This window comes from Podarcis vaucheri (assembly GCF_965113315.1).
Source record: "Podarcis vaucheri genome assembly, chromosome: 2".
Classification (NCBI taxonomy): Eukaryota; Metazoa; Chordata; class Lepidosauria; order Squamata; family Lacertidae; genus Podarcis; species Podarcis vaucheri.
The window spans coordinates 84,911,700-84,939,534 of NC_138760.1; the positions used below are offsets into that span (position 1 = coordinate 84,911,700).

A 27,835-nucleotide genomic window follows, 5' to 3' on the forward strand; every position below is an offset into this window, starting at 1 on the left:
AACTTATTTCATCGACCTCCTCACACCTCCCTTTTTTGTATTCTACTTGTTAGAATCCTTTCCATCTTTCGCAATACTCTGTCATTAAATTACCTTAATCTATTTTAACCTTATCTTACCATGTTGTTGTTGTTGTTGTTGTTTAGTCGTTTAGTCGTGTCCGACTCTTCGTGACCCCATGGACCAGAGCACGCCAGGCACTTCTGTCCTCCACTGCCTCCCGCAGTTTGATCAAACTCATGCTAGTAGCTTCAAGAACACCATCCAACCATCTCATTCTCTGTCGTCCCCTTCTCCTTGTGCCCTCCATCTTTCCCAACATCAGGGTCTTTTCCAGGGAGTCCTCTCTTCTCATGAGGTGGCCAAAGTATTGGAGCCTCAGCTTCACGATCTGTCCTTCCAGTGAGCACTCAGGGCTGATTTCCTTCAGAATGGAGAGGTTTGATCTTCTTGCAGTCCATGGGACTCTCAAGAGTCTCCTCCAGCACCATAATTCAAAAGCATCAATTCTTCGGCGATCAGCCTTCTTTATGGTCCAGCTCTCACTTCCATACATCACTACTGGGAAAACCATGGCTTTTACTATACGGACCTTTGTTGGCAAGGTGATGTCTCTTATCTTACCATAAAAAACCCTAAAACTTAAAACTTAAATCTTACTTATACCGAATTCTTTTAACCATAACATATTCTTACATAATTCTTTTTAACATTTCTGCTAAAGCCACATAATTTCATTCCAACATTTTTCTAATACTCATTAATTTTATGATACTTTTCTAAATAAATTTTTAAAACTTCCAATCATCCATCGTCTCTTCTCCTGGTCTCGGGTTTTGTCAGTCCTTTCTGTCCCATCCATCTAGTCCATCAACCTGGTGACCTTATATCCGAGGCTCTTAGGTCTTTTCCATGTCCCTTCCGCAGGTCTTCTTCATGTTTATACCTGTACTTTGTCTTCTGCTCCTTTCACTCTGGGAGACTCCAACTTGACAATATTTTTGTCCCTTCTCGACAAGTCAGCCCCTTTTCCATAGTCAACACTGAAATCCATGTGATACTTAAAGGCATATTTTAAGGCCCCTCCAAAATTAGGGGCCCCCACAGCTTCGAGCTCCCCCGGCCTAAAGCCAGACTTGAAAAGTCAAAACATCTCTGCATAGGGGGCTCCATCCAGCCCCCCATCTCCATGCCAAGCAGAACTCCATCTCTCCAAGTCTGACTCTTTCCAGGTTCATTCGTCAAGTCCAACGACTCATGTTCCTGCTGGGCCACAGGTCCCTCCATCTCTGCCACCCGAGGTCCAGCAACAGCCTCCTCCCTCATCTCATCTGTCAAAGCGCATTCCTGGATTAATTCCTGAGTGGGTTCTATATAGGTACCCACTGCGTGTCCAAAATTTCCTATCGCAGCTGTCATCAAATCCATTTTCTCATGTAACTGTTCCAATAAAGCACTTGTCTTGCAAAAGGCAAGCACCAAAGCCTCTGAGCACATTGTTGTTCAAGGTCGAAGTCTGGTCCCACGATCTTTAATCTTTTACAGCTGCAAACCCCCCCCCCAGTTCGACTTTAAAAACAGTTTCACAAGCTCCCTCTAGGGGAAGCAATTTCTATTTGTATCCGTCTTTTTTTCTCCTCTTTTTTTTAAAAAAAAGGCAGATTTAGCAACAAAGTTTTACTTTTTCATATATTTTGTCAATATTTTGTTCCTTTTAAAAGTGAAAGGGAACAATGGAATCAATATGTTTCTATTCTTTTAACTATCTGTCAAAAACGTTTGTCCATAGTCAATGAACTTCTCCAAAACGTCTGTCTTGACACCCCACTCCCAGGTTCAAGACGGTGGAAAATTACCTTTCTTTACTCTCTCTTCTGCAGGTTTAAACAGTCTAAAAAAGGTTCCCCCCTCTTCTCCTGCTTCCAAGGGGGGTTCAGTAATTTTAAATGATGAAAATTTAGTCCTTTACAAACGACTTTCTGAACTCTAGCTTGCCGTGTCTTTGCTTCAATCTATCTACAAAAAGCGGAAGGCGGACTTCCTGTTTAGACCTTCCCGCTTTCAGTGCCTAATTAAAAAAATTTCACAGTCCAATTTTCCGTCCTACTCACGGGCAGTTGTTTGAAATCCAATTGTCCACAGGAAAAAGTCAGCGCTCTCCGGCAACAGCAATGCGGCTTCACTCCGTGAAAGAAGCAGTCGATTCAAAGCACCGCGCCACTCACCCCATGTCGCTCCGGATCCCCAAAACAGGGTTTCCCCGCGAGTGGCGCAAAGGTGCCAGCCAAATCCCACGTCCACAGGCTTCTCCCGCCTATGGTTTTTGATGGGTCTCCGCCTCGCCGTAGCAGTTCAGACCCTGTTTTCCACGGAGCGGGTTCCTCCCGATCGGAGGAAATCCACCATTGCCAGAGGTGCCAACCCGGAAGTCTCTATAACTAGGCTTTTCAGCTTTAAGTATAAAATGCTAGCTAAAAGATCAGGTTTACTGTCAACAGTAACTTCCATTCAGTCTGCCACACTTTGGAAATAAGAGTTGTGTCTTATCATGACCAGCATATTTTTCATGAATAACACACTTGCATATAAACCATAACTTCTAGTTTTGAGATGCATGCAAGTAGTAATCTAGAAAATATAAATTGCATTTTAAATGGAAAATTAATTTATGGATGTCTGCAGCATTCATGTATTTGAAAAGGAGACCCAGGTCTGGAAGGCACAAATAAAACAAAGCTTGATTTACGAAATATATACGCTATATCTGATGTGCACAATTGTGCACACACAAAAACAGTCCCCTCTCCCCCCCGAAAATTATTACGCTGCGGTTAAGAAAGAACTAAGACCAAGTGTTTTTCATACAATACTCAGAAATACTTCAGTTTTTCAAATTGTGGTTTCATTTTGTGAAATACAGGACATCTGTAAGAATAACCATCAGTGACATTTTTAGACTGCAGCTATGCCTCAAAATGTGTCATTTGCACCTGAAAACCTTGGTGCCATATGCTTGAGACAATAATGAGTTGGCTCACTACAATTTCAATGTTCCCTTCTGTTATGTACTGAAGTTCTCACCCTGGGCCAGCAGGGGGATACTGTAGATAGTTATGCAAATGAAGGATAGAAAAGTGACGTTCAGTGATTGGATAGTTTTGTATGCAAATGAAGGATCGAAAAGTGACGTTCAGTGATTGGATAGTTTTAGAAAATGGCAACAGTTACATTGTTCTGGAGCTCTATATAAGCAGGCTGACTGAGCTCCTCAGCTTAGTTCTGTTCCAGCTTACAAAATAAAGAGCTGCTTTGGAGAAATCACTGTGTCGTCTGCTATGTCAACCCACAACATAACACTGGCGACGAAGGTGGGATCAATGGACATCAGAGCACAGCCAGATGCGGCCATCCTCTGAACTGAGCTGAATCACAGAGCAAAATCACTGAGTGAAATCACTGGACAGAACCAATTCAGAGGTCACTGTTCTGGCTAGAGCACTGTGTTCCATCCATCGCCCTTCACGCCAGCATTGGAATCATGGCTTCACTTGTGCCTCTACCGCCGTTTGCGCCAGACTCTGAATAATGGGACTCCTACCTCGCTCGGTTCGACTGCTACCTCCAAGCCAACGAGCTGACAGCAGTATCAAAGGAACGGAAGCGGGGCCTATTCCTCAGCCTCTGTGGGCCTGAGGTGTTTGAGACGGCCCGAGCATTGGTTGCGCCTGAAGCAGTCCAGGCAACACCATGGGACACGATCCAAGAGAAGCTCCGCAACCACTACGCGCCAAAGCTGTCCAAGATTGCTGCCCGCCATGCGTTTTACCACCGGAACCAGGCAGAGGGGGTGTCAATCAACAACTACACAACTGCCCTCAGACAGGCTGCAATGCACTGTGAGTTCCGAGACTTAGATGATGCCCTGATGGATCGAATCGTCTGGGGGGTCCGGGACATCCATCTGCAACGGCGTCTCCTCGCCAAGCCAGACCTCAGCTACAGAAAGCCATTGAGGGGGCTGTGGCCTCAGGAGATCCACAAGTCCAGCAGCCCGCGTCTTGCTAGGAAGCCAGTTCCAGTGCATCACGAAGAGGCCAGCAGTGATGAGGCATCCTCCAGTGAAGACGATGACGTGCACCAGACAAAGCTTGAGCGCAGGAAGTTCCAACAGAAGCCCAAGGGCCAACTGGAATGTGCCAGCTGCGGAGGCAACCATTACCGTGCCAAGTGTCGATTCAGAGACGCCATCTGTCGGAAATGTTCCAGAAGGGGCCACATCGCTAAGGTCTGCTGATCGGCTCCGTCTGACAGCCCCCTTCACCGACTCGCAAGTCCAAGTCTTCACTCCAGTCTGCCAAGGAAAGCTGTTTCGCTCTCACCAACTGCCGCTGCCCGTCTGGAACCACAATTGGCCAAACCGACTCGCCTACACGACGCAAGCTGAACGTCACGGTGCTCATTGAAGGAGCTCCATGTGACATGGAGATCGACACCGGGTTTGCCCTGTCCATTGTGTCTTGGAGCACCATCAAAAGACTGGTACCCAGAGTGTCCAAAAGGCAACTTGACTCTCATCGCGTACACCTGAGAGACTACCAGGGAAACAACATTCCCGTGGTAGGCGTTGGCCAGTTCCAGATCGCCTTCAAGGATATTTCGGGCCTGCTCCGGCTGGTGGTGGGTGAAGGTCAGCGGCCAAGCCTCCTAGGGCTAGACTGGTTTGATGCCCTCGGCCTGGAAGTCACCGGCATCAACTGCATCTCTAACGCAGAGACTGATGGTCTGGTCAAAGACTTTGCCGAGGTTTTTGACGGCACTTTGGGGCAATATACAGGTACGCCCATCTCCTTTAGCCTTGATCCACAAGTCGCCCCCCTCAAGCTAAAGCCACACCAGGTTCCCTTTGCTCTCAAGGCTAAGGTGGACGAACAACTGGACAAGCTGATTGCCCAAGGAGTTTTGGAGCCGGTTGACCACGCCTAGTGGGAAACCCCCATCGTCATGCTTGTCAAGCCAGACGGGTCGGTGAGAATCTGTTCTGACTACAAGTGCACAATCAACAAGGCACTTCAGCAGCACGCTTATACGGTTCCTGTTGTCCAACACCTGCTGCATTTCCTGGGTGAGGGTAAAGTCTTTGCTAAGCTGGACCTTGCCCAAGCCTATCAACAACTGCCTGTCGATGATGCCACTGATGAAGCCCAGATGATTGTCACCCACCGAGGGGCATTCCGTTGCCGCCGGTTGCAGTTCAGGGTGAGTGTGGCTCCTGGCATCTTCCAAAGCCTTATGGAGCGTCTCCTGCAAGGGCTTCCGGGCGTGGTACCATATTTTGATGACATCTTGGTGTCCACAGACTCACACCAGCAGCTGTTCGAGCACCACTGTGCCGTGCTGACCAGATGCCAAGAGGCCGAGCTCAAGGTAAAGAGGGAGAAGTGCCAGATCGCCGTTCCACAGGTAGAGTTCCTGGGCTATCTTAGCGACGCCTCTGGCCTTCACCCAACCACATCCAAGATCCGCGCTATCCAGCAGGCCCCCATCCCAAAGAACAAGACGGAGTTGCAGACATTCCTGGGGCTGCTGAACTTTTATAGCATGTTCCTGCCTCACAAAGCCACGGTGGCTGAGCCTCTTCACCGACTCCTCAGCACAAAGACGCCTTGGTCCCGGGGTCATCGGGAGACCGCTGCCTTCAACGCGGTCAAGGCTCTCCTTTCATCGGACAGTGAATCCAGGCCGCTGGTCCTTGCCTCCAACGCTTCACCTTTTGGCATCGGCACTGTCCTTAGTCACCATTTTCCAGACGGAAGAGAAGCACCACTCGCCTACTTTTCCAGGACGCTATCTCCGACGGAACGGAATTACAGCCAGCTCGACAAGGAGGCACTGGCACTTGTGGCTGGAGTGAAGAGGTTCCATGAATACCTCTATGGCAGGACTTTTGACCTCATCACTGACCACAAGCCGCTCCTGGGCCTCCTCGCCAGTGATCGTCCAACTCCACCGGTCCTCTCGCCGCGCATGCTGCGATGGACTGTTTTCCTGGCTGCCTACCACTACCGGCTCGTCCATCACCCAGGGAAATCAATGGGCCATGCCGACGCCCTCAGCCGTTGCCCTCTTCCAGCGTTTGTGGAAAAGCCGGCTCCAGCTTCATCGCTCCTCCTGATTGAGGATCTTCTGGCAGCGCCTGTATCGGCTGCCACTGTGGCCTCCGCATCTGCCCAGGATCGCACCATCAGCCGTGTGCTCAACTGGGTGTGGAGGGGGTGGCCACAAGGGCCTTTTGCATGTCAGAGTTCCAGCCCTTCACAACCAGACAACATGAACTCTCAGCTCATCGCGGCTGTCTGCTGTGGGGAGACCAAAGACTCCGTCAACGCATCCTAGAGGCTCTGCACGTTGGCCACCTGGGAATTGTCAAAATGAAGACGTTGGCTCGGTGTTACGTCCGGTGGCCTAACATGGACAATGCCATCACTGCCTGGGTGTCCGCCTGTCAAGCATGCCAAGAATCGAGGCCTGCACCACCAGCAGCTAAGGGACACACCTGGGAGATGCCAAAGACACCCTGGTCGAGGGTGCACATCGATCTGGCCGGCCCCTTTCACGGCCGGATCTTTATAGTAGTGGTGGATGCCTATTCCAAATAGCTGGAGGTGGCCCTGATGCCCTCCACCACTACCGAGGCCGTCACCTGGGTGCTGCGAGGCCTGTTTGCGACGCATGGGTGTCCTGATGTCCTTGACTCCGACAACGGACCGCAGTTCACATCAGGCACTTTTGAGCGGTATCTTTTGGGACTGGGCATCTGCCATGCCCTAACGGCACCATTTCATCCATCCAGCAACGGGCAAGCAGAGAGAATTGTGCGCTCGGCAAAAGAGGCACTGGCGCGCCTGGACCGGAGAGACTGGCACGAGTGGGTCGCTGAATACTTGTTCGTGCAACACATCACTCCTCATGCGGCCACAAGGCGGAGTCCTGCTGAACTGCTTATGGGCCGCCACCTCAGGTCACCGCTCGACTGGCTGCACCCGGACTTTGCCGTGGCCGAACCCCTAGGCTGTGCCAACGCACCACAGTCATTTGTTCCAGTAAACCATGCCTTTGCCCGGAACTATGTGGGGGACATTCCTTGGGTGCCAGCCACAGTAGTGGGAATCACTGGACCTCACTCGTACCAGGTGGCACTCAAAAACGGATGCTTGTGGCGCCGGCACATAGACCAGCTTAGGCGCAGGGTTGGGGACTTGGACACTACCGTGGTGCCCCCAACTGCACTCGTGGCTCCAGAAGAGACACTTACCGATGGCGAGGCTCCACCTATACCTCGCAAACTGCCGGCGTGGAGCCGAACCAAGCCGCTTCAGAGGGTCTGCCAGACGTACCACAGACTCGGACCACTCCACTTGCGGAGGCTCCACCCACAGCAGCGGATCCAGAGGATTTAGTTTCAACGCCACCTAGGGTCGCACCACAGGCTCAGCAAGAATTGCGTGGCCCCCCGGACTTGGCTACCAGTCCCCGGCGGTCTGGCAGAGTTTCCAAGCGCCCAACTTATTTAAAGGACTATGTTGTTGGACATGTATCACTGTTGGTCTAAGTATGGGAAATGTAACCGATATGCCTTTGTGCCTAATTGAACCATTATGTGTAGTGCTGTATATAAGGAAACCATTATGATTGTAACTAACGCCTTATCTTGGTGGGGAGAGGTGTTAATGTACTGAAGTTCTCATCCTGAGCCAGCAGGGGGATACTGTAGATAGTTATGCAAATGAAGGATCGAAAAGTGACGTTCAGTGATTGGATAGTTTTAGAAAATGGCAACAGTTACATTGTTCTGGAGCTCTATATAAGCAGGCTGACTGAGCTCCTCAGCTTAGTTCTGTTCCAGCTTACAAAATAAAGAGCTGCTTTGGAGAAATCGCTGTGTCGTCTGCTATGTCAACCCACAACTTAACCCCTTCACCAGTAAATCACTACGTCTGTCTCACTGAAGACCTAAACTGACTAACAGAAAACCATTTTGTTGCCTCAGATCACCCAAATGGAGATTGTCAGCAAATGTTGAAATGCTGAAAATGTCGTGTGGCTATGATGTTGCAGCATATGACTGACTTGTCTATTTCTTTTGGAGTTCATTTTATCTGGCATTCTACAGTTGCTGCTAATGATGAGTATTTAATCACTTTGTGGTGAGAATAAAAAGTCTATCCTGACCCAAACGTATATTTTAATTTTGAACATCTCTTCCACTTTGCATTCCATGTTAAGATCACACTGGGTCTTGTGTGAAAATGTCCTAAAGCATATGTGAAATGAATTCTCTTTACTCAAATTTATCTGTCAAAATCAGTTTTCTAGAAGCTTTAAGGTCATAGTCCTGGCTATGGAAGGTTCTTCTAAGCAAAGTAAACCGGAGTTGTAGAGAGTTTGGGTTTCTAAAAATTAGTCTATAAGTTAACTAGTGAGGCCAGATGACAGCAATATTAAAAGTACAATCCTGTAGCCATAATTTAAGCATTGTGGTATCCTCCTCTTGAATTTTACCAGTGACCTTTTTTTTCAAACTTTCAAATAATTATGTAAGGGTGATGATGATTAATTAGCAGGGCCCAACACAATATGTGTCAAATGCTATGCCATGCGGTTGCATCTATAAATATTTTATTTGCTAATGAGTAGTGAAAATCGATTAGAAGAACATTTATTTCTGTTTCTTTTTTTAATAAATTATTTTGCTCTTGGAGGTCTTGTTTCTAAAGCTTTACCTATTCCATGGCTTGCCTTGATATTGATTTTGTTTCCAATTAGATGTCATTCCTATTTGGTGTACTATTGTTATCCCTATGGGAGACATTTTGATTAAGATCTTGCTTTGTTTCGTTTGCTTTTTGGAAAAAATCCATTAATTTTTCATAGAAGGACTCATTAGACATTTCATCAGAAAAAGAAAATGTGGGACATTCTGGTCTGAACACATCAGGGAGCTCATCTGACCTTGTAGGTGTTTCATCAGAATTAGAGGAGACATAGTTGTTGATATGGGTGGCTCTGATCAAATCTTTAAAATATTGCCCAACGGAAATATGATAATCTTTTTTGTTTGGGTATAAGGAATTTCCTTTTGCAAGTTTCTCTATCTTGCTTCTGAGTATTTTATCCTCTTGGAGAAAATGCACTGAATTTGAATGCTGTTCCAAGAGAGTTTTCATTTCTTGATAAAGGTTTCTTGGGACTTCAAGCTCATTTGCCAGCTGCTGAAGGTTTTCTACTTTCATAGAATACTCTTTGCCTAATATTGCTTTGAGTTCAGTCATTCTCCGTCGGATCCCTTTCAGTAAGCCTGCTCCAGTGGCATCGATAACAACCTTGACTTCAGCAGCAGTATCCGTAAGTTCATTGATCAGCATTTCAATTTCCTGTTGAAGTATGATATAGAATTTCTTAGTAATGCCCAGAAAGTACAATTTAAACATTTTAAAAACTACTTCAGCTTCATTATTCAAAGCAATTATTGGTAAATGGTAATCCCCAGATACATTGCAAAGAAAGCCCTTTGGCTTATATAGAGGATATAATAGCATAATCTTTTCTAGAGGCATCTATGAGTCTCTAAAAGACTGCACTCAAATTCTGCTACTGAAAAGGCAGCATGCTGTTCTTTAACAAAACAATCATGAGTTAGCTTAGAAGTTGTACTCTCTAGCCACCTACAGTCAACTGTGACTTTGTGCAGTCTGCCTATGTGGTTGCCCATATATGGGAATGGCATATAGTGACAGAAAATGTATAACATCTTCACAAAAGGAGAAGGAAAAGTTGCCAATATTTGAGAAATCTTAACTTTATGCCGCTGTTATTGTCCTCTAACTCAAAGACCAGAATAGTCAGAGAAGATGAAGAGAAGAAGTGTGTTTTGCTGCCTTCTAGGAAGAATCCTGGTGTTGGAGGAGACTCTTGAGAGTCCCATGGACTGCAGTATCAAACCTCTCCATTCTTAAGGAAATCAGCCCTGAGTGCTCACTGGAAGGACAGATCATGAAGCTGAGGCTCCAATACTTTGGCCACCTCATGAGAAGAGAAGACGCCCTGGAAAAGACCCTGATGTTGGGAAAGATGGAGGGCACAAGGAGAAGGGGACGACAGAGGATGAGATGGTTGGACAGTGTTCTCGAAGCTACCAGCGTGAGTTTGACCAAACTGTGGGAGGCAGTGGAAGACAGGAGTGCCTGGCGTGCTCTGGTCCATGGGTTCACGAAGAGTCGGACACGACTAAACGACTAAACAGCAACAACAACAACAGGAAGAATCCCTGGACTCGCAGGGCTGGGCCAGTGAGATGGATGCAGGCGGGTATGTCTCACCCACCAATCCCTATTCATATCCAGTCCCAAGAAAATCCAGAAAGGGACTTGGGTTGTGCTTCCTGACAGCTGTCCAAGTGTCCAAGAGCTTTTATTTATCCCCTTCCCCTGTAACACTCAATGAGTTGACTTCTATGTCCCCAAGGTGTTGCCAGGCAGTGACATTGCTGCCTTGCCAATTTGGTTTGGTTTTTGCTTCGAGCCTCCTCCTAGCTTTGCAGATACTGCTGTTTTGCTTCTCTCGCATGGGGTGGTCTGAGGTAAGGGGGCAGCAGCTAAGCAATTACCTTTCTCATGGGTTGATATTTTGCCATAACAAAACTCCAGATAAATGGCTTTTAATGAAGGCGCTATGACACTGTATCCGAAAAGGGGGGAAACATCACTTTTCTGGCCCAAAGTAAACCACAAATGTGGTAATGTACACTGCCCCTAGTACTAGAACAATATGGTCATGTAATCAAATTGTTCGTAGTTTCACAAACAGACACCCAGTTTCTTCCACATCCAGTTTCACCAGTTCCTCCTCTCCTAACTAATCTGAAGAGTTGTAGTCAATTTCATTCATTCTTTCATTCAAAAGATGTTTCCCTCACTCTTCAGCTGGAAAAGTTTCCAGAGCAGATTGCAAATCAATTTTGAAAAACAGAATAGCACAGTCTCTGCCCCCAGGCCTACAGACTAAAAAGACATGACACAGAGAGGTTGGAGAGGGGAGACAAAAAACTAGCAAGCTCGGGCACTAAATGGTGTTGCCAAGATCTTTCAATGGCCAGTATTCAGTGGACATGGATGAGGCACTGGGAGTTCCAAAAATAGGTCAGCACTGGACTGGGTGAGGGCTACAAGTGAATCTCAGTCCAGACACAAAAGGAGCACTATGTGAATATGACAACACACCCAACCCCAATTAGGATCAAATTCACAGAGGTGGTGTTAGTTCTGGTCATTGCTCTAAATGGCCAGGTGGCAGCCATAGCTTTCCATCAACTTAGGCCAATAACCTACTTCTGGCCTTAGAGAAATCTTGGCCACATTTACCTATACTCTGGGTAGACTACTACATGTGATGTCTTTGAAGGTAACTTCTCTCTTATGGACAGATTAAAATCTGTTCTTATAAATAGTCAGGACAATTTTACCCAGCACACTAAAATTAACTTGTTAACCCGGTATCTGTGACGAGTATCCATTCAGAGGCGTTAAAAGTGTGGCCTTTTGGAAAAGAACAAATAGCATACTAGCTATAGCTAACACTGAAAGTCCTATAAGTCAGGGCCAAACCAGAAAGACTATCAAATTATTACAGTATTGCCTTGTTGGAAATGTAAAAGGGGAAAAAATCACTCAGCATGAAAATTAAAAATTGTTTTTGTTAATGCAGGTGAGATTTAAAAAAAAATTATCAAGCTTCTTTTACTGCACCTTCTTAGCTTGTTCAGCATGTTCAGATTGTTGGTTTACCCAATCTAAATCTTTGATCAATCTCATTTTCCTCTCTGAGTAAACTTCAGATAGTTTTGCTACATTGTGGGACTCGTGCTCTCCAAAGAGTTTGCAGATGGCGCATATCGGCTTATCATCAGTCAGGCATACCTAGATGAGAATGGGCAACATATGTCATGTCATTGTCCAGCACAGCAAAAAAATTATACCACTTTTTAAGCTTCTAAATAAGACAATGCCTCAGAGCTGTCAGCTAACTGTATCTTAGGCTGCAATCCTTACATACTAACCTGGGAATAAGTCCTACTGAACTTAATTGAGCTTTCTTCTGTTTCTGTTGTTAAAATTAAAAAAACTCATGTTTTATTTTCATTTACTCTTGCACCAGTCTAGTACTCACTGAATTATACCCTCTTATCTTGCTGCAGGAAGATGCTTATTATTATTTTTAAAGCACAAATGACCTTCCATGTTTTGAACAGCAGAATGTCCTGAGTTTGCCCTGAAGTAAATGTGCCTTTTAATCAGCCAGCATCCAATTTCTCTTTAGAGAATTGCTTTTCTCTTTTTATCTGATGTGTTGTTATTGTTATACACTGGTGTGGCATTTTGCAATGTTTAGCAGTTAATACATATTACAAATTAACAACTGAAAATGAAGTAAAGCACTGAAGTTAAGTTAGTTTCATGAAAGAATAGGGGGGGGGAGAGTGGTGGAATTATACCAAATTCATACGCTCTCCGTGTTCTTCACATATTTGGGACAATTGGTCTTGTTCTTTGGCATGCACATTTTCAAGCTCATACTTATATTTTTCCAAAATACTCTCCACCAGAATATTTCTTGGCAAGCCAATGATTCCTCTCCCTCTCAAGGGTATGATCTGAAAGTGAAATGAAATCATACAAATACATCCTGTAATATTTTGCTTTGAAGGTTTAATGTGGGGAAATGACATAATTGTTCTGTACCCGGATTTTCTATCGATTGGCATAATGTGAAAGTACATTAAATGCTGCAACTATGCGATATGCACATCAGTTTCTTTTTTGTACTACTGTATGTGTATCCTTAGGGGACGCGGGTGGCGCTGTGGGCTAAAGCCTCAACGCCTAGGGCTTGCCGATCGAAAGGTCGGCGGTTCGAATCCCCGCGGCAGGGTGCGCTCCCGCTGTTCGGTCCCAGCGCCTGCCCACCTAGCAGTTCGAAAGCACCCCCGGGGGCAAGTAGATAAATAGGTACCGCTTACCAGCGGGAAGGTAAACGGCGTTCCGTGTGCGGCTCTGGCTCGCCAGAGCAGCGTTGTCACGCTGGCCACGTGACCCGGAAGTGTCTCCGGACAGCGCTGGCCCCCGGCCAATAGATGTGAGATGGGCGCACAAACCCCAGAGTCTGTCAAGACTGGCCCGTTCGGGCAGGGGTACCTTTACCTTTACCTTATGTGTATCCTTCTGGGTTCCCAATTCTTGTGAGCTAAAATGTTCCTTATAAATGATTGGAGAGGCCAATTTAAAGGTAATAGAGATAAACTCCTGATCTACAAGATAGAAATAATAGAAATTGCAAAACACAGGAAAACCAAGTGAAGTTCCATCTTTACAGGAGCGGCTACACAAAATATTTTATGGCGTGATCGGGAACAAGGTGGGGAGTAATGACACACTCTCAACTGGGCCAATGAAAAGCAATTCCAGTTTGTCATGAAATGTGGTCTTTTTCAAATAGACTATTTGAACTATAGATTTTTATAATGTAATGTTAAAATGTAGACATTGGTGTATGTATTACAGTGGTACCTCGGGTTACAAACACCTTGGGTTACAAACAGTTTGGGTTACAGACTCCACTAACCCAGAAGTAGTAGTTTGGGTTAAGAACTTTACCTCAGAATGAGAACAGAAATCGCGCACCAGCAGCGCAGCGGCAGCAGGAGGCCCCATTAGCTAAAGGGGTACCTCAGGTTAAGAAAGGTTTCAGGTTAAGAACGGACCTCCGGAACAATTTAAGTTCTTAACTAGAGGTACCACTGTAGTTAAAACAAGCTTGTTGGGCATGCAAAGTGGGGAGATAAATGTGATTCTATTTCTGGTCCTTTTTTGCCTGTGGTTATATATTTTGTACATGCAATCTGTATATATTGGGATGTATCCACTGCAGCATATGCCCAAGGGGGGTCCCCTGTCCCCTGCTGTGGCTCTTGCTGTTACCACAAAAAGCTTCTCATGCCCAATACTCTCTGATTCCTGCTCCCACAAGGCATGCAGGGGGCCGAAGTAAGGTGGAGAGGCGCAAGGAATCCCCCTTGCCTGAGCACTGCAGGGGACACAACCCATTAGGAATGAAAAAGTCATACAGATCCCTGTGAGCTTGCACAAAGTTTACACTGCAGCTCTAGAACTGCTACATGAGGAATGTCGCTATCTGCAGAGGCAGTATGTTTCTTGCGATAGTGCTATTGCTCTATACGTCTGCCCACTTTCTATACCTCTAACTGCCGGCTTCTGCTTTAATATTTCGCCGTTCATCTTGTACCGTGAATATGGGCAGTCGGAAACCCACTCGTACTATCGGAGAGGGCAATCTGTAAGCAGATTGCAGAGGGCAAAACAAAGCTCTGACTTACTTTTCTGCACATTGGGCAGGAGAACTGTCCATTGACATGGCTACAGTTCTGGCTGATGAGGATCTTCTCCAGGCACTTCTTGCAGAAATTGTGAGCGCAGGATAGGACCAGCACGGGGGGAGTGAACAACTCTAAGCACACCGGACATGAAAGCACCTGTGCTAATGCCTCCATGACATGGCTGCGCTCAAAAGAACGGAGCCTCAACTTGCCTTCTCTTTGAGCAGTATTCTCATTTAAGTTCTAGAATGGCACTGAAGGCCTTTCCAGAGGCATGTCACAGCAGCTCCATAGCAACATAAACTCAACGGTTTCACACTTTTGCAGAAGACCTTTGAGAATTGTGGTCTGTCATTGCCAAACCATGGAAACACAAAATTCTCAGTATTTATGGTCGCATCCAATGTTGTTCCCACTCAAAGTAAAGCTATTGAAATTAATGGACAGGACTTAGGTTCATTTGTTCCAATGGGTCTACTCGGAGTAGGACTTCACTGACTATAACCCTTAGTTTTCAAATTTAATTTATTAACTTAAAAGAACGAGATTGGCTTATATTCATCATGTGGCGTTGACCATTGCTGTGGGCCTGAAACCGACTTTGAAAAGCAGCTGACTGTTGCACTATTGTCTGAAAGTGCCAACAAAGTCTTGACCAAAAGACCAAGTCCCAGAAATGCAGGTTCGTGTTTTGCGAGCTCATTCGCAGATCGTACCAAATATATTTCTTTAATAAGGAGTTTTGCCAACTCAAGCTCGGGTTTTAAGTTTCCTAGCTTTTTGCAATTGTCTGGCTAATGTTTCAATATTTCAGATAATGGTTCAAATTGTCCTCATTCCCATACTGGAGCAAATGCTTGCAAGCTGGTATTATAACAGAATTGTCTCTCCCTGAATCTGTTTTCCAATTCGTGAGTGCAACGGTCAATAACACTGTTCTAAGGCCTTCTCACTAAGGTTCATTTTCATTACTTCTTTCAAAATTAATAGCATCACTGTTAACAATACTTTCAGAAAACCTCTGTGGGAATTAACAAAGTCATTCTGATGGTGCTTCATGTTCAGCAGATTCATATTCTTCAACAAAAGTGCTGAAAACGATTATTTCACATTTCTTGCAAATGCCTCCCAATCCATTTAAATGCTGTCTCAATATTCATATTCTTCTGGTGCAGTAGTGATGTTACAAGTTTAATATATTTCCAGGACGTTTAGCATAATTTCAGTAAGAAATACTGTAAAGGACTACAAATCCTGGTGCACTGTGGGGGTCAGGTGGGATAGCTATGAGGAATTATGAAAAATGAAGCAAGCTATTGTGTCAGCAATGAAAGCATTGGGTTGACTGGGTTTGAGCCATTGACAATAATTTCTGATAGCAATCCCACCTGACCCCCACCTGACCCTCTTTCCAAAGCAGCAGTGGGCCTGCTGACAGATGAAGGGTTAGATTCAGTGCTGTTTTTGTCTGGTAAAAGCACTACCACATTGCCTCTGACAGGAGTTGCTGTTCTAGATTTGTTTCCTGCTCAAATACAGCCGCAACACGTGGCTAATGAATATAGTAAATGTGCTATTATTAGTAGTAGAATGTCGCCCAAAATTTACAATTCAGCAACATCAAAATAATATATATATATCAGTCCATAACCAAGTAGTCAATGAAATGAATTGCTGGTGGGGAACACCACGACGCCTTTCAATGCATGATGTCCAAGACAGTATATCCGGATTGAATCAACTGTTTCAAAGATGAATCTTCGTCAGCAAATAGTTTTCGATAGAATATCCATACAGGTAAATGTAATACTTGTGGATCAGAACTTACTAACCAGTGTAGCTAACCAGCAATTCCCCGCCAGCAATTCATTTCATTTTGGATGACATTCTACTACTAGTAACACATTTACTATATTCATTAGCCATTAGCAGATTATTCTGTATTGCAACACGGGTTTGTTTTTGTCACTAGATTTATTTCCAGCAGAGAAACTTAGAATTGATGTTTGCTTTGAAGTCCCGATGATGATCATAATAATAGTGGTGGTGGTGGTGGTGGTGAATTGAAGATCTGCATTTCCTCCCAGCCATGGGAAGATATAACTCTTGGCCCCCCACCCCCGTCTAGCAAGGCATAGAATCACACACCGTAGCCAAGAGTTGAAAAAATACAATTTGCTTATGAGGTAATTGACTGCTTCAGTTAATTGACTTCTTCCGATCCACAGCAAGCAGAGACTACCGAATCCCACCTCACCACTAGTGATTGCTCTGGATGGATATCATAGCAATGGATATCATAGCCATAGGGTCTGTTTGCTATTTCATCAGCCAAATAGGACAGTTGTGCTTGAGCTCTTGAATCCCTGATTGGTATATTTAGATACGTAAGAACACACCAAGCATGATAATATTCTCTCCATTTTAATCTATGCCTGCTGACCCTTCTCACATGATTTTTCATGGTAAGCAAATTCCACTGCAGCAGCAACACCCCCACCGCCAAGTAAAATAGCATGGAAACACAAGTGGAAGTTTTAAAAGCTTCTCAAAATGATCTCCTTTTTAAAAAAAATCTATTCATTTCTCCCCACAATATAGTCAAATTACAACTACAAAAAAACCAGAGTGGGATTGAATACGTAGAATAGGGTCTTCTCTTAAAAGTAATTCTTAGTCCTTACTACCCTCAGAGGACAGTAGCTCCTCCCAGCTCTCACCTGGGATCTTTCCTTTCTCATCCCAGCTTCTCATACTGGGACACCAACGTTTTCCTGTCTCTTCCCCAGGGTCCTCCATCAACCATCTACCACCCCCCAAACAGTGGACTCCAAAGAAAGAAAAAGAAGAGAAACGAAGACGGGAAACAGAAAACGGAATGGGACAATCAAAAGGAGAGGGAGAGAGAAAGAGAGAAGCATTAGAAAAAGATGCAAAAAGAAAAATTCTGATTTTCCATCTGCTGGTTTCATTGGGGGGGGGGGGAATTACCGGTATTTAAAACTTTTAGTCCATGTTAATATCCATCTTCTGTTAAACAATATTTCTTTTAAGTAAAGGTGTCAGAACTTCTCAAAATCTCAAGCAGCAATCTAACCCTAGGAAGACAACTAAAACTGTCCGTAAAACTTGCCTCAGCAAGGTCTGAATGAGATGTTTTGGAATAATCCAGTTTTAAGGCTCTGGATTTATTGATTGATTTGATTTGTATGTTCACAACATACAATTTTTTTCTTAAGAGTCACCAGCAACACTCACCACCTCCCCAGTCAATAATCTATGTAGGAAATGAAGAGACTTTAAAACAATAACTTTCTTTTTTATTTATCTCCATGACACTATAATACAGGTCTCACATTTCAGTTTTCCCGACAAATGTGAGAATTATAAATTTATATGGTGTTATAAAGTCAAAATTCTCAATTTTCTAAAAAGGATCTATGAGCAATTGATTGCCTATCTTGGTGCTGCACATCAAGTTTCTATTTCCCCCTACATGTTTGTTTTGGCATTACAGAGGAAAAGCTGTACATTTGTACAACAGTCATTAATAGAAGCCAATGTTTACTCACCACAAAATAAAATGTAATACCATTGTCGTAAACTTCATCTTGTATACTTAGTGTTAATATGCAAACATTTAACGGAATAAACCATTGCGTATCATGGCACTGAAATTATGGCAATAGCTCAGTATGAAAAAATAGCTTATTAATGATAAACTTTCTAAAATCAATAAATTAAATACAAAATGCCACAGTACAGACACAAAATGGCAACTCATTAAATATTAACTTATGTACAGAGCCAGATAGAATTAGTTGTGGTTATTTAATAACCAACGTTATTAGTTAACATGAACCAAGGAATACAAAATATAACAATGGATGGTAAAGGAAAGATAGTCTTGGAAAGCTGCAGAAAACTAGCTTAGCATGTAAACATCAAAAGAGGGTTTCTGTTTGGTCTCTGGAGTATTGTCTTTGGTGTTCCAATATCTGTTTAAAAATATTCTTCAGAATGCTGTAAATGTCCAAGCCACCTTCCGAATCAGAACTCACCTGCCGGAAGCAAACTTAAAGTTAATAAAATTATAACACATACATATCAGGCTTTATCAAAATACAGTACTGTCTAATTCAAAACACAGAAAATGTCTACAGAAAATGAAATATAAATCCTACATATGGAATCCTGCATATAGAAATTCAGATTGTCTCATTTTACCTAGTACTAGAATAGTATCTGAAGTTTACCACTTGAACTACCATGGCTATTAGATGTAGTTTATAAAATGGAGTAGCAGGAGCTAAATAGAGAACAGTGCTTGCAAACTTAGCTGTTCAAATCTATTGTGAACTGCTATGGATGCAGTTTTGTCAAAAAGTAAATTATTACATCTGCGGTTGCCCCCCCCCCCGCCCTGACTGCTCCCATAATAGTGAGGGAATAAATAAATAAATAAATAACCCTTATTTTCACTGTACTACCTGTGTGCAGTGAAATTAAACGAGCCCCCCCCCATACACTCAGTCTTGTCCACGCTCTGTGTGCTTGTCGGAAGTCAATCGCACCACTATTTTTTTCCATTCAGCAGCCCAACAGCCCACGGATAAAAACTGTTCTTTAACCTGTTGGTGTGGCTGACTGTACTTCTGTATCTCCTGCCCGAAGGTAGAAGATTAAAGTGGTGCTGGCCAGGGTGTGAGTCGTCCCTAAGAATTTTCCTCACTCTCCTGAGGCAGCGGTCTCCCGCAATGTCATTTAGCAAACTCCGGGGACAGCCCATGATATCATGTGCTGTGTTCACCACCCTCTGTAGGGACTGTGGCTGTCAAACCAGCATACCGCACTGTAATACAGTATGAAAGGACACTTTCTACTGTGGCCTGGTAAAAGGAGATCATCAATTTTTCTTTGACATTGTTCTTTCGCAAGACCCTGAGGAAATGGAGTCTCTGTTGGGCCTTCCTAACCACCTGGGTTGTATTGATTTTCCAAGTGAGGTCTTCAAGGTAAACTCCCAGGAATTTAAAGGAAGAGACTCTCTCCACACAGCCCCGCCCTGCCCCCCGATATACAACGGGGCTAGTTCCCCTCTCTTCCTCCGAAAGTCCAACACCATCTCCTTTGTCTTGCTGATATTTAATAATAATAATAATTTATTATTTGTACCCCACTTATCTGGCTGGGTTTCCCCAGCCACTCTGGGCGGCTTCTAACAAAGATTAAAAATTAGGTGCAAGGTGTTCTCTAGGCACCATGTGGAGACTTTCTGAACCTCCTCCCTATACGCTAATTCATCTCCACCTGTAATTAGACCCATTATGGTGGTATCATCTGCAAACTTAATAATTGCAGTGGATGGATCAAATGAAATACAGTCATATGTATACAACGAGTACAGGTAGGGACTCAGCACACATCTCTGTGGGGTGCCAGTGCTGAGCTTCAGAGAGGTAGATGTAACAGGTCCAATCCTCACTATTTGTGTGTGATCCCTCAGAAAGTATTTAATCCAATCACAGATGGTAGGGGAAAGGTCCAGGTCCATCAGCTTTTTAATAAGAATGTCCGGAAGGATGGTATTAAAAGCCGAGCTATAATCAGTACAGTGGTACCTCAGGTTAAGTACTTAATTAGTTCTGGAGGTCCGTACTTAACCTGAAACAGTTCTTAACCTGAAGCCCCACTTTAGCTAATGGGGCCTCCCGCTGCTGCTGTGCTGCCGGAGCACGATTTCTGTTCTCATCCTGAAGCAAAGTTCTTAACCTGAAGCACTATTTCTGGGTTAGCGGAGTCTGTAACCTGAAGCGTATGTAACCTGAAGATATGTAACCCGAGGTACCACTGTAAACAGCATTCTGACATAATTCCCTGGTCTCTCCAGATGACTCGCTGCAAGGTGAAAAGCTGTGGCTATGGCATCATCTGTTGACCTATTTCTCCTATAAGCGAACTGGTGTTCATCAAAATCCGGTGGAAAACATGTCCTAAGGTGTTGAAGAACCAATCTCTCAAAGCATAGGGAGACACAGAGCTTCATTCCCCCCCCCCCCAAGCAAGATTGTAATTGGGAGCAGAGGCCAAGTGGGTGGCTTCTGAAGCAGTCGGAGCTGAATCAGTTTGCTTTCCAAATCGCCAGATCAAGGTCCAAAACAAATCTTGTTTTGTAGTGCCCACCCCTAGCAAGCAAGCAAGCTCCATGTGGACACTGATTGACACCAGAATTCTATAGCCCTCCGTAGGTGTGCACCCACACATTAATTGGCTCCAGCGTACAGTACATTTGGTTCAGATTCTTTCCATGAAATGCAATGTTTGAAATAGTTTACCATCAGGTTAATTATGGTCAGCGTTCTAGGCTAGTCTGTGAGTTACAAAAGATCACAATTTCACATTCCACTTGCCTTTGTAAATGCTTTAATGGCACGATCAAGGAGAAGGTCCTCCACGTACATTGGTATGGTCTGCAATTGCACCACGCAGTTTAAAATGCACAGTATAGTGTGATATTTTCCCTGATGGGGAGCAGAAAGACATTGTTAGGTAGGAAATATTTTAAAGACACCAACGTGGAGGAGATACCGACCACAATCCAACAGCATTTGGCATGCTTGAAGCTATATGATTCTATAAAGAGAGCGTGAACTCTTTCCTTCACAATCACCTTTGTGATTTCCACTAGTGAAAGAGCAAACCACGCCTGCTGAAATGCCCTCTTCTGCATAAGCACAAAATGTCCTCTATAAAAAGGTGGAGAATCTGTGGCCCTTTGGAGGATGCTGGATTCCAGTTCCTATCAGCCCTAACCAGCATGGCCAATGATCAGAGATGATGGAAACTGTAGTCCAGGAACATCTGCAGAGCCACAGGTGCTCCTCCCCTTTAAGCCTGTTAAAGTCAGCGGCTTTTATCAGCAGTATTCACTCATAGCAAATGTAGGCAGGGCTGGATTAACCATAAAGCAAAATAGGCATATGCTTAGGGCACCAAGGGAAGGGGGGCACCACAGAAAAGTCCCATTGCCAGATTTACCACCTGAACAAAAATAAACATTATTTATACAAATATAGAAAACTAAACATTATTTTCCATCCTACTGTAAGTTCCATTTCATTTTGAAAAATAAAATTTTATTTTATGGTTTACTGCGGTTTATATTTTGAATTTGATATATATGGGGGCACCAAACTCTCTTAAGTGCTTAGGGCCACTAAGGATCTTAATCAAGCCCTGAATATAGGTGTCAGGGAACTGACATCAGAGGAAAGGGAGGTGGTAGGGCTCCCAGAGGCTGGGAGGGAGTCAGCAGCTAAAGCAGGGACCAGCAGGGGGAGAGAGGGTACTCTGGAGGAGGATCTCAGTAATGCTGAGAGAGACGCAGCAGCCAAGGCAGGAACTAGCAGGGAAGAGGGAGGGGTGAGAGACACGTCCAGCGAAAACAGCGGGGAGGTGTCAGAAGCAACCATAGGGAGACCCATGCTTCGCCGGAAGCTGCCACGTCGTGAGTCCAGGAGACGCGTTTCCGTTAAGGAGCTTCTTTGCTGGAAGCGCTTCCGCAGACAGCCACTGTCAGACTCTACGAGTGACTAGAGCAGACATGTTTGAGGAGCTCTGTCACACACAGAGGTTTGTGGAGCCGCACAAACTCTGATGGAGCACGATTTTACGCACAAGCAGCTAATCATCCCATCATAGCAGTCTGACAGTCTCTGTACGCTGCCTGTGCAGGAGAAAGCATCATGAGCGACCCAGCCGGAACCGGAGGAGCAGGGGTTGGAGCTGGTCCAAGCTTGGAAGAAAGGTACCGAGCGTTGGAAGTCCAACTTGCGCTGCAGACGGCGAGGCTTGAGGAGAGAAGGGCTCAGGATGCAGACAAGAAGGGGAGAACCACTCAGTTCCCCAGAAAGGTACCAGGATTGGTGCAGAAGTTTGGGGGGGACCCCAAGGATTACCATGCCTTTAGGACAGAGATGCAATATGCCCTTAATGTGCAGTTTGATGAGTTCCCTGATGAGGAATCGCGAGTTGCTTTCGTAATTGGGCATCTTGAGAAGGGGGCGCGGGACTGGGTTCGACCCCTGATGGCAACGCACAATGACATCCTAAAGGACACTATGAAGTTCTTTCGTGCAATGGATATCATGTTTTCCAGCGATATTGAGGAAGGGGTGGTGCGCAGACAGCTAATGGCTTGCAAGCAGGGAAGCCGATCTGTCCGTGAGTACTGGACTGAATTTACCATGCTGGTTCACAGATTGGGGTGGGATTTATCGGCGGCCCCCATTCAGATGCTATTTGAAGAAGGTCTTTCTTCGGCTGTGAAAGACGAACTGTCCCGGAGCCCCAGGGCGGTGTCTATGGATCAGCTGACCAAATCTGCGCTGACCATAGGAGCGCGCCAGGAGGCAAGAGCCTTGGAGAGGCGGGAAGGGAGAGGGGAACGTTGGAAGAAGTTCCGCATTCCAGACATTCCTAAGCCAGCTTTCCCGCCGGCAGAGCCGATGGAAATCGGAACAGCGCGCGCGCGCGCAGTTTCAAAGCCCAGTGAGGGGGCTAAGAAGGAGGGAAAGGGCGCCCGGAAATGCTATCTCTCCCAACAGCCAGGCCACTTTGCCAGAGTCTGCCCCCAGAGGAAGGAATGGCAAGGGATGGTGGGAGCTGTTGAGGGAGGAGAGCAGGGAGAAACGGAGCAGGTAAAAGCCAACACCTGGTTGCCACAGTCGGGGCACTGCAGCCAGGCCAAAGAGCAGTGATAGTGCCCGTGCCAGAAGCTCCTCAACCTGCTCTAGTGATTGAAGTGTCGCTAGAGCTGCAAAATGGACACCCCCTAAAAATAAAGGCGCTGTTGGACTCAGGCAGCTCCTGCAATTTTATGCGCAAGGAGTTTGCTGCTGAACACCAGATACAGACGATCCCTTTAAGCAACCCCCTGCAGGTGACCACGATCGATGGCAGGGAGCTGTTGGGAGGAGGAGTCAGCTTGCAGACCGTCCCAATGATAATGAGGGTGGCAAGGCACACAGAACTGATAGCGTTTAATGTGGCCACCTTGGGAGGCGCTTCCATTATTTTGGGAATGAGCTGGCTAGCCCTACATGATCCGCTGGTGGGCTGGCATCAAAGAGTGGTTTCCTTCGGTTCAGCACATTGCTTAGAACACTGCAAGGGGGAAAAGGGTTCAGCAGGGGCCCAAGCCACCCTAGCAGGGACTGAAGTAATGGAGAAGGTGAAGGTACCACCACAGTATGCAGATCTCAGCGACGTGTTCAGCGAGAAGGAAGCTGACCAACTACCCCCGCATAGGCCCTTTGATTGCCAGATCAATTTACTCCCTGGAGCACAGCTTCCTGTAGGCAAGTTGTATGCCATGTCAGACAGGGAAATGCAGGAGTTGCGAGAGTTCATTGACAAGAACCTGAAGAGAGGCTTCATCAGAGAGTCCAAAGCAGCGGGGGGTAGCCCAGTGTTTTTTGTGGATAAAAAGCACACGGACAAGCCGAGACTTGTATGTGATTTCAGGCGGTTAAATGCAGTGACAGAACCGTTGGCTTTCCCTTTGCCCAGGATTGATGATATTTTGACCAGGGTGCGGAAGGGAAAGATTTTTACAAAGCTGGACCTAAGGGGGGCGTACAACCTAATACGTATAAGGAAAGGGGATGAATGGAAAACCACCATGTTCACCCCTTTGGGGGCATTTGAACATCTCGTGATGCCTTTTGGATTACAAGCAGGCTCCGCGTGCTTTCAATCGTTTATGCACCACGTACTGGGGCCTTTGCTCTACAAGAATTGCGTGGCCTTCCTAGATGATGTGTTGGTGTATTCGGAGAATGAGGAGCAACATGTGAGAGACGTCAGAGAAGTGTTGAGCAGGCTGCAAGCCAACAGGCTGTGGGTGAAACTGGAGAAGTGTCAGTTTCATACCAAGGAGGTGGAATTCCTGGGGTACCGCCTGTCAGACAAGGGATTGGCCAAGGTTCAAGCAGTGCTGGAATGGAAAACACCCAAAACCAAGAAGGATGTGCAGAGGTTCCTAGGGTTTGGAAACTTTTATCGTAAGTTCATCCGAAACTTCGCCCACCTGACGGCGCCCATTACGGACTGTCTCAGCAGTAAAAAGAAGTTTGTTTGGACGGCGGAGGCGGAGCGAGCGTTTGAGGAACTGAAAAGGGCCTTCGCCTCTGAAGGACAACTTCTGCATGTGGATTTACAAAAAAAGCTGAGGGTCGAAACAGACGCATCTGACAGAGCCATAGGGGCGGTGCTTCTTCTTCTGCAGCCGGGGAAGGAGGAGTCAGAGTGGTGACCGTGTGCCTTCTTTTCGCGAAAGCTGAACAAATCCGAGAGGAACTACACGGTGTACGACCGGGAACTTCTTGCTATTCATGAGGCTTTCCGGAGATGGAGGCACCTGCTAATTGGTGCACAACATAAGGTGCAAGTGTGCACGGACCATAAGAATCTAGAGTATTGGAGAACTGCGCGAGTGCTCAACCAACGGCAGTTGAGATGGGCCCAGGAGTTCTCCAAATTTAACTTTGAGATTTGTTACGTGCCAGGCCCAGAGAACGTTAGGGCGGACGCTCTCTCACGCAAACCTGAATATTTGGAGGGGGAGGGAGCACCCGAAGAGACCCATGTCATCCCAGAGGACCGCTGGGTGTGTGGGGTGGCATTGGTGGGGCAAAGGGAACTGGTAGAGGGAACGGTGCATGATGAATACGCCCAGGACAAACTCAGGGGTCTCAGGAGGGAGGGAGACAAACCCGGGGGTTTTGAGGAGAGAAACGGGGTGTTGTACTACAAGGGAGCGTTATATATACCTGAAGGGGAATTGAGGGAAAAGGTACTCAAGCAACTGCACGATAGCCCCACAGCAGGGCATTTTGGGCAACACAAAACCATGTGGCTGGTTACCAGGGAATTCTGGTGGCCCAAGGTCAGGGAAGATGTGCGGGAGTATGTGAGAGGGTGTGACCAATGCCAACGAGCCAAGGGGGAGAGGCGGGCACCGGCAGGTTTATTAGAACCACTACCCACACCTGAAAGACCATGGGAAACAGTGGCAATAGATTTCATGACTGATCTGCCAAGGTCTAGAGGGAAAACAGCCATCATGGTTGTGGTAGACCTGTTAACCAAGATGGCCCACTTTATAGCCTGCTCACATGCGGTCACAGCAGAAGAAACCGCTAAATTGTTTGTAGAAAATGTGTTTAGGTTGCATGGCGCCCCCTTGAGGGTGGTTTCAGACCGAGGGAAACAATTTACTTCCAGGTTCTGGAGGAAGCTCATGAGCTTACTGCATGTAGAGGTTAATTTCTCAACTGCCCGTCATCCAGAAACCAACGGGCAGGCGGAAAGAGCTAATGGTGTCCTCCAGCAATATTTGAGGTGTTATGTGAATGACAGAGAGAATGATTGGGTGGAGAAGCTGGCGTTGGCAGAATTTGCCTACAACAATGCAGAGAACGTGTCCACGGGGATGAGCCCCTTTTTGGCTAATCACGGGTGCCATCCCCGAGCCTTCCCAGGGGGGGAAGGGGAGAACTAGAGCGTTCCAGCTGCAGAACAGTTCGTTGAAGAAATGGAAGCGATCCATCGCCAGCTCCAACTTAACTTAAACAGGGCTAAGGAGGGATATAAGAGGCAGGCAGACAAAAACAGAAGGGAAGGTGAAAGCATTAGGGTGGGGGACCAGGTGTGGCTGTCTACCCAAGGGTTACCATTCAAAGGGGGTTGTAAGAAGTTAAGACCCAAAAGGCTGGGCCCATTTGAAGTCACGCAGCAGGTCAACCCAGTGGCTTTCAGACTCCGGTTACCGAACCACATGAAGCTGCACCCAGTTTTCCACAGGTCGTTGCTGTCACCGTATAAAGGGGACAGAGAAGGGAGGGTCAATAGGGGACCAGCAATGGAGGAAAAGGAACACAGCTACCATGTAGCGGAGATTCTCGATTCCAGGTGGAAGGGAGATCAAGTAGAGTATTTGGTAATGTGGGAAGGGGAGCCGGAGTCGGAAAACACCTGGGTCATGGCAGAGGATGTAGATGACGAGGTTTTAATAGAAACTTTTCATCAGAGATTCCCTCGTAAACCTCAGCCAGTGGCGAGGTTCCGGAGGGAATACTTTGCCACCACCGACGAAGAAGAAGAGTTGGAGGGGTTCTCTGATTCCGAGGAGGAGGAGGATTCAGCGAGCCGGAACGAAGACCGATGGAGGGAAATGTTCGAGACGTCTGAAGATGAAGAGGATTCTTTTCGGGGTTTTATCTTCTCACCGCCCAGAGGAGAGAGTATGGGCGGGGGGGAAGGGGGCCCTGGAGGGGAGGTGGATGTCAGGGAACTGACATCAGAGGAAAGGGAGGTGGTAGGGCTCCCAGAGGCTGGGAGGGAGTCAGCAGCTAAAGCAGGGACCAGCAGGGGGAGAGAGGGTACTCTGGAGGAGGATCTCATGAATGCTGAGAGAGACGCAGCAGCCAAGGCAGGAACTAGCAGGGAAGAGGGAGGGGTGAGAGACACGTCCAGCGAGAACAGCGGGGAGGTGTCAGAAGCAACCATAGGGAGACCCATGCTTCGCCGGAAGCTGCCACGTCGTGAGTCCAGGAGACGCGTTTCCGTTAAGGAGCTTCTTTGCTGGAAGCGCTTCCGCAGACAGCCACTGTCAGACTCTACGAGTGACTAGAGCAGACATGTTTGAGGAGCTCTGTCACACACAGAGGTTTGTGGAGCCGCACAAACTCTGAGGGAGCACGATTTTACGCACAAGCAGCTAATCATCCCATCATAATAGGCTACTCAGTAAATTACGTCCACTTGAATTATGTATTCAAATGCAACAAACAAAAAGGTTTCCCATCAAAAATTTACAAATTCTGAGCACAGGTGACTAGCATACATGGAAAAGAACATTTCTCTTAAATACTGCCCCACTAACATTTACCACCCAGTAGGCTGGACAAAAAATAGTTCTTATAAGACCTCTAGATCGGTAGCAAAAAAAAGGTAAGTGATATGAAATACAGCATGCACTTATAGGGCTCTCCCACCTAGCCATTATAAGTTACCAAGAAAAGAAAGTAAAAGCTGTTAGTAAAAGGGGAACATGAACATGTTTAAAGGCAGAGAGTGACATGGTATAGGAGGCAAAATGAAGGGTGGACATATTTTCATAGTAGTATAGACATACACAGGAGGGGGGGAATGCAAACATTACTCTTAAGGGTCATGCAAAAGATAAATAACCAAGGAACCCACATTGGGATAATATGAAAAAGGGTATGCAGAAACGCAGGGACAGATACAAGTACCATGAAGGAAGAGGCCTTAGTGAATGTACATTTGTTAAGCTGTACTTTTTGTGATAAGGAAAGTGACAGG

The 27,835-nt window shown here is 45.9% G+C and overlaps 2 protein-coding genes and 1 long non-coding RNA gene across 6 annotated transcripts in view; 1 reads left to right on the top strand and 2 right to left on the bottom strand.

The window, feature by feature from the left end:
• Nucleotides 1–8,654: 8,654 nt before the first annotated feature.
• On the bottom strand, nucleotides 8,655–14,670 carry LOC309526051 (tripartite motif-containing protein 54-like). Of its 2 annotated transcripts, XM_082211984.1 has the most exons (4): nucleotides 14,447–14,666; nucleotides 12,548–12,706; nucleotides 11,802–11,972; nucleotides 8,655–9,431 (listed from the first exon to the last, which is right to left on the bottom strand). In XM_082211984.1, the coding sequence occupies exons 1-4, from the start codon at nucleotides 14,618–14,620 to the stop codon at nucleotides 8,820–8,822; spliced, it is 1,116 nt and encodes a 371-aa protein (XP_082068110.1). In that variant the 5' UTR covers nucleotides 14,621–14,666; the 3' UTR covers nucleotides 8,655–8,819. The 2 variants fall into 2 exon arrangements, with proteins under 2 accessions (XP_082068110.1, XP_082068111.1); XM_082211985.1 differs by lacking the exon at nucleotides 12,548–12,706 and having other exon boundaries at nucleotides 14,447–14,670.
• Nucleotides 14,671–14,694: 24 nt separating this feature from the next.
• On the top strand, nucleotides 14,695–17,419 carry LOC309526081. Its single transcript, XR_014216643.1, has 2 exons — nucleotides 14,695–15,128; nucleotides 17,236–17,419. It is a non-coding gene; the product is annotated as an uncharacterized lncRNA (long non-coding RNA).
• A 316-nt stretch (nucleotides 17,420–17,735) lies between these two features.
• Nucleotides 17,736–27,835, bottom strand: part of PTPDC1 (protein tyrosine phosphatase domain containing 1) — a 38,011-nt gene continuing 27,911 nt past the window's right edge. For all 3 annotated transcript variants that reach the window (XM_082211904.1, XM_082211903.1, XM_082211902.1), the window contains 2 exons: nucleotides 20,857–20,967; nucleotides 17,736–18,507 (listed from right to left, as the gene is read on the bottom strand). In XM_082211904.1, coding sequence (XP_082068030.1) covers nucleotides 18,391–18,507; nucleotides 20,857–20,967 — 228 coding nt within the window. In that variant the 3' untranslated portion in view covers nucleotides 17,736–18,390. The remainder of the gene's footprint in view (nucleotides 18,508–20,856; nucleotides 20,968–27,835) is intronic.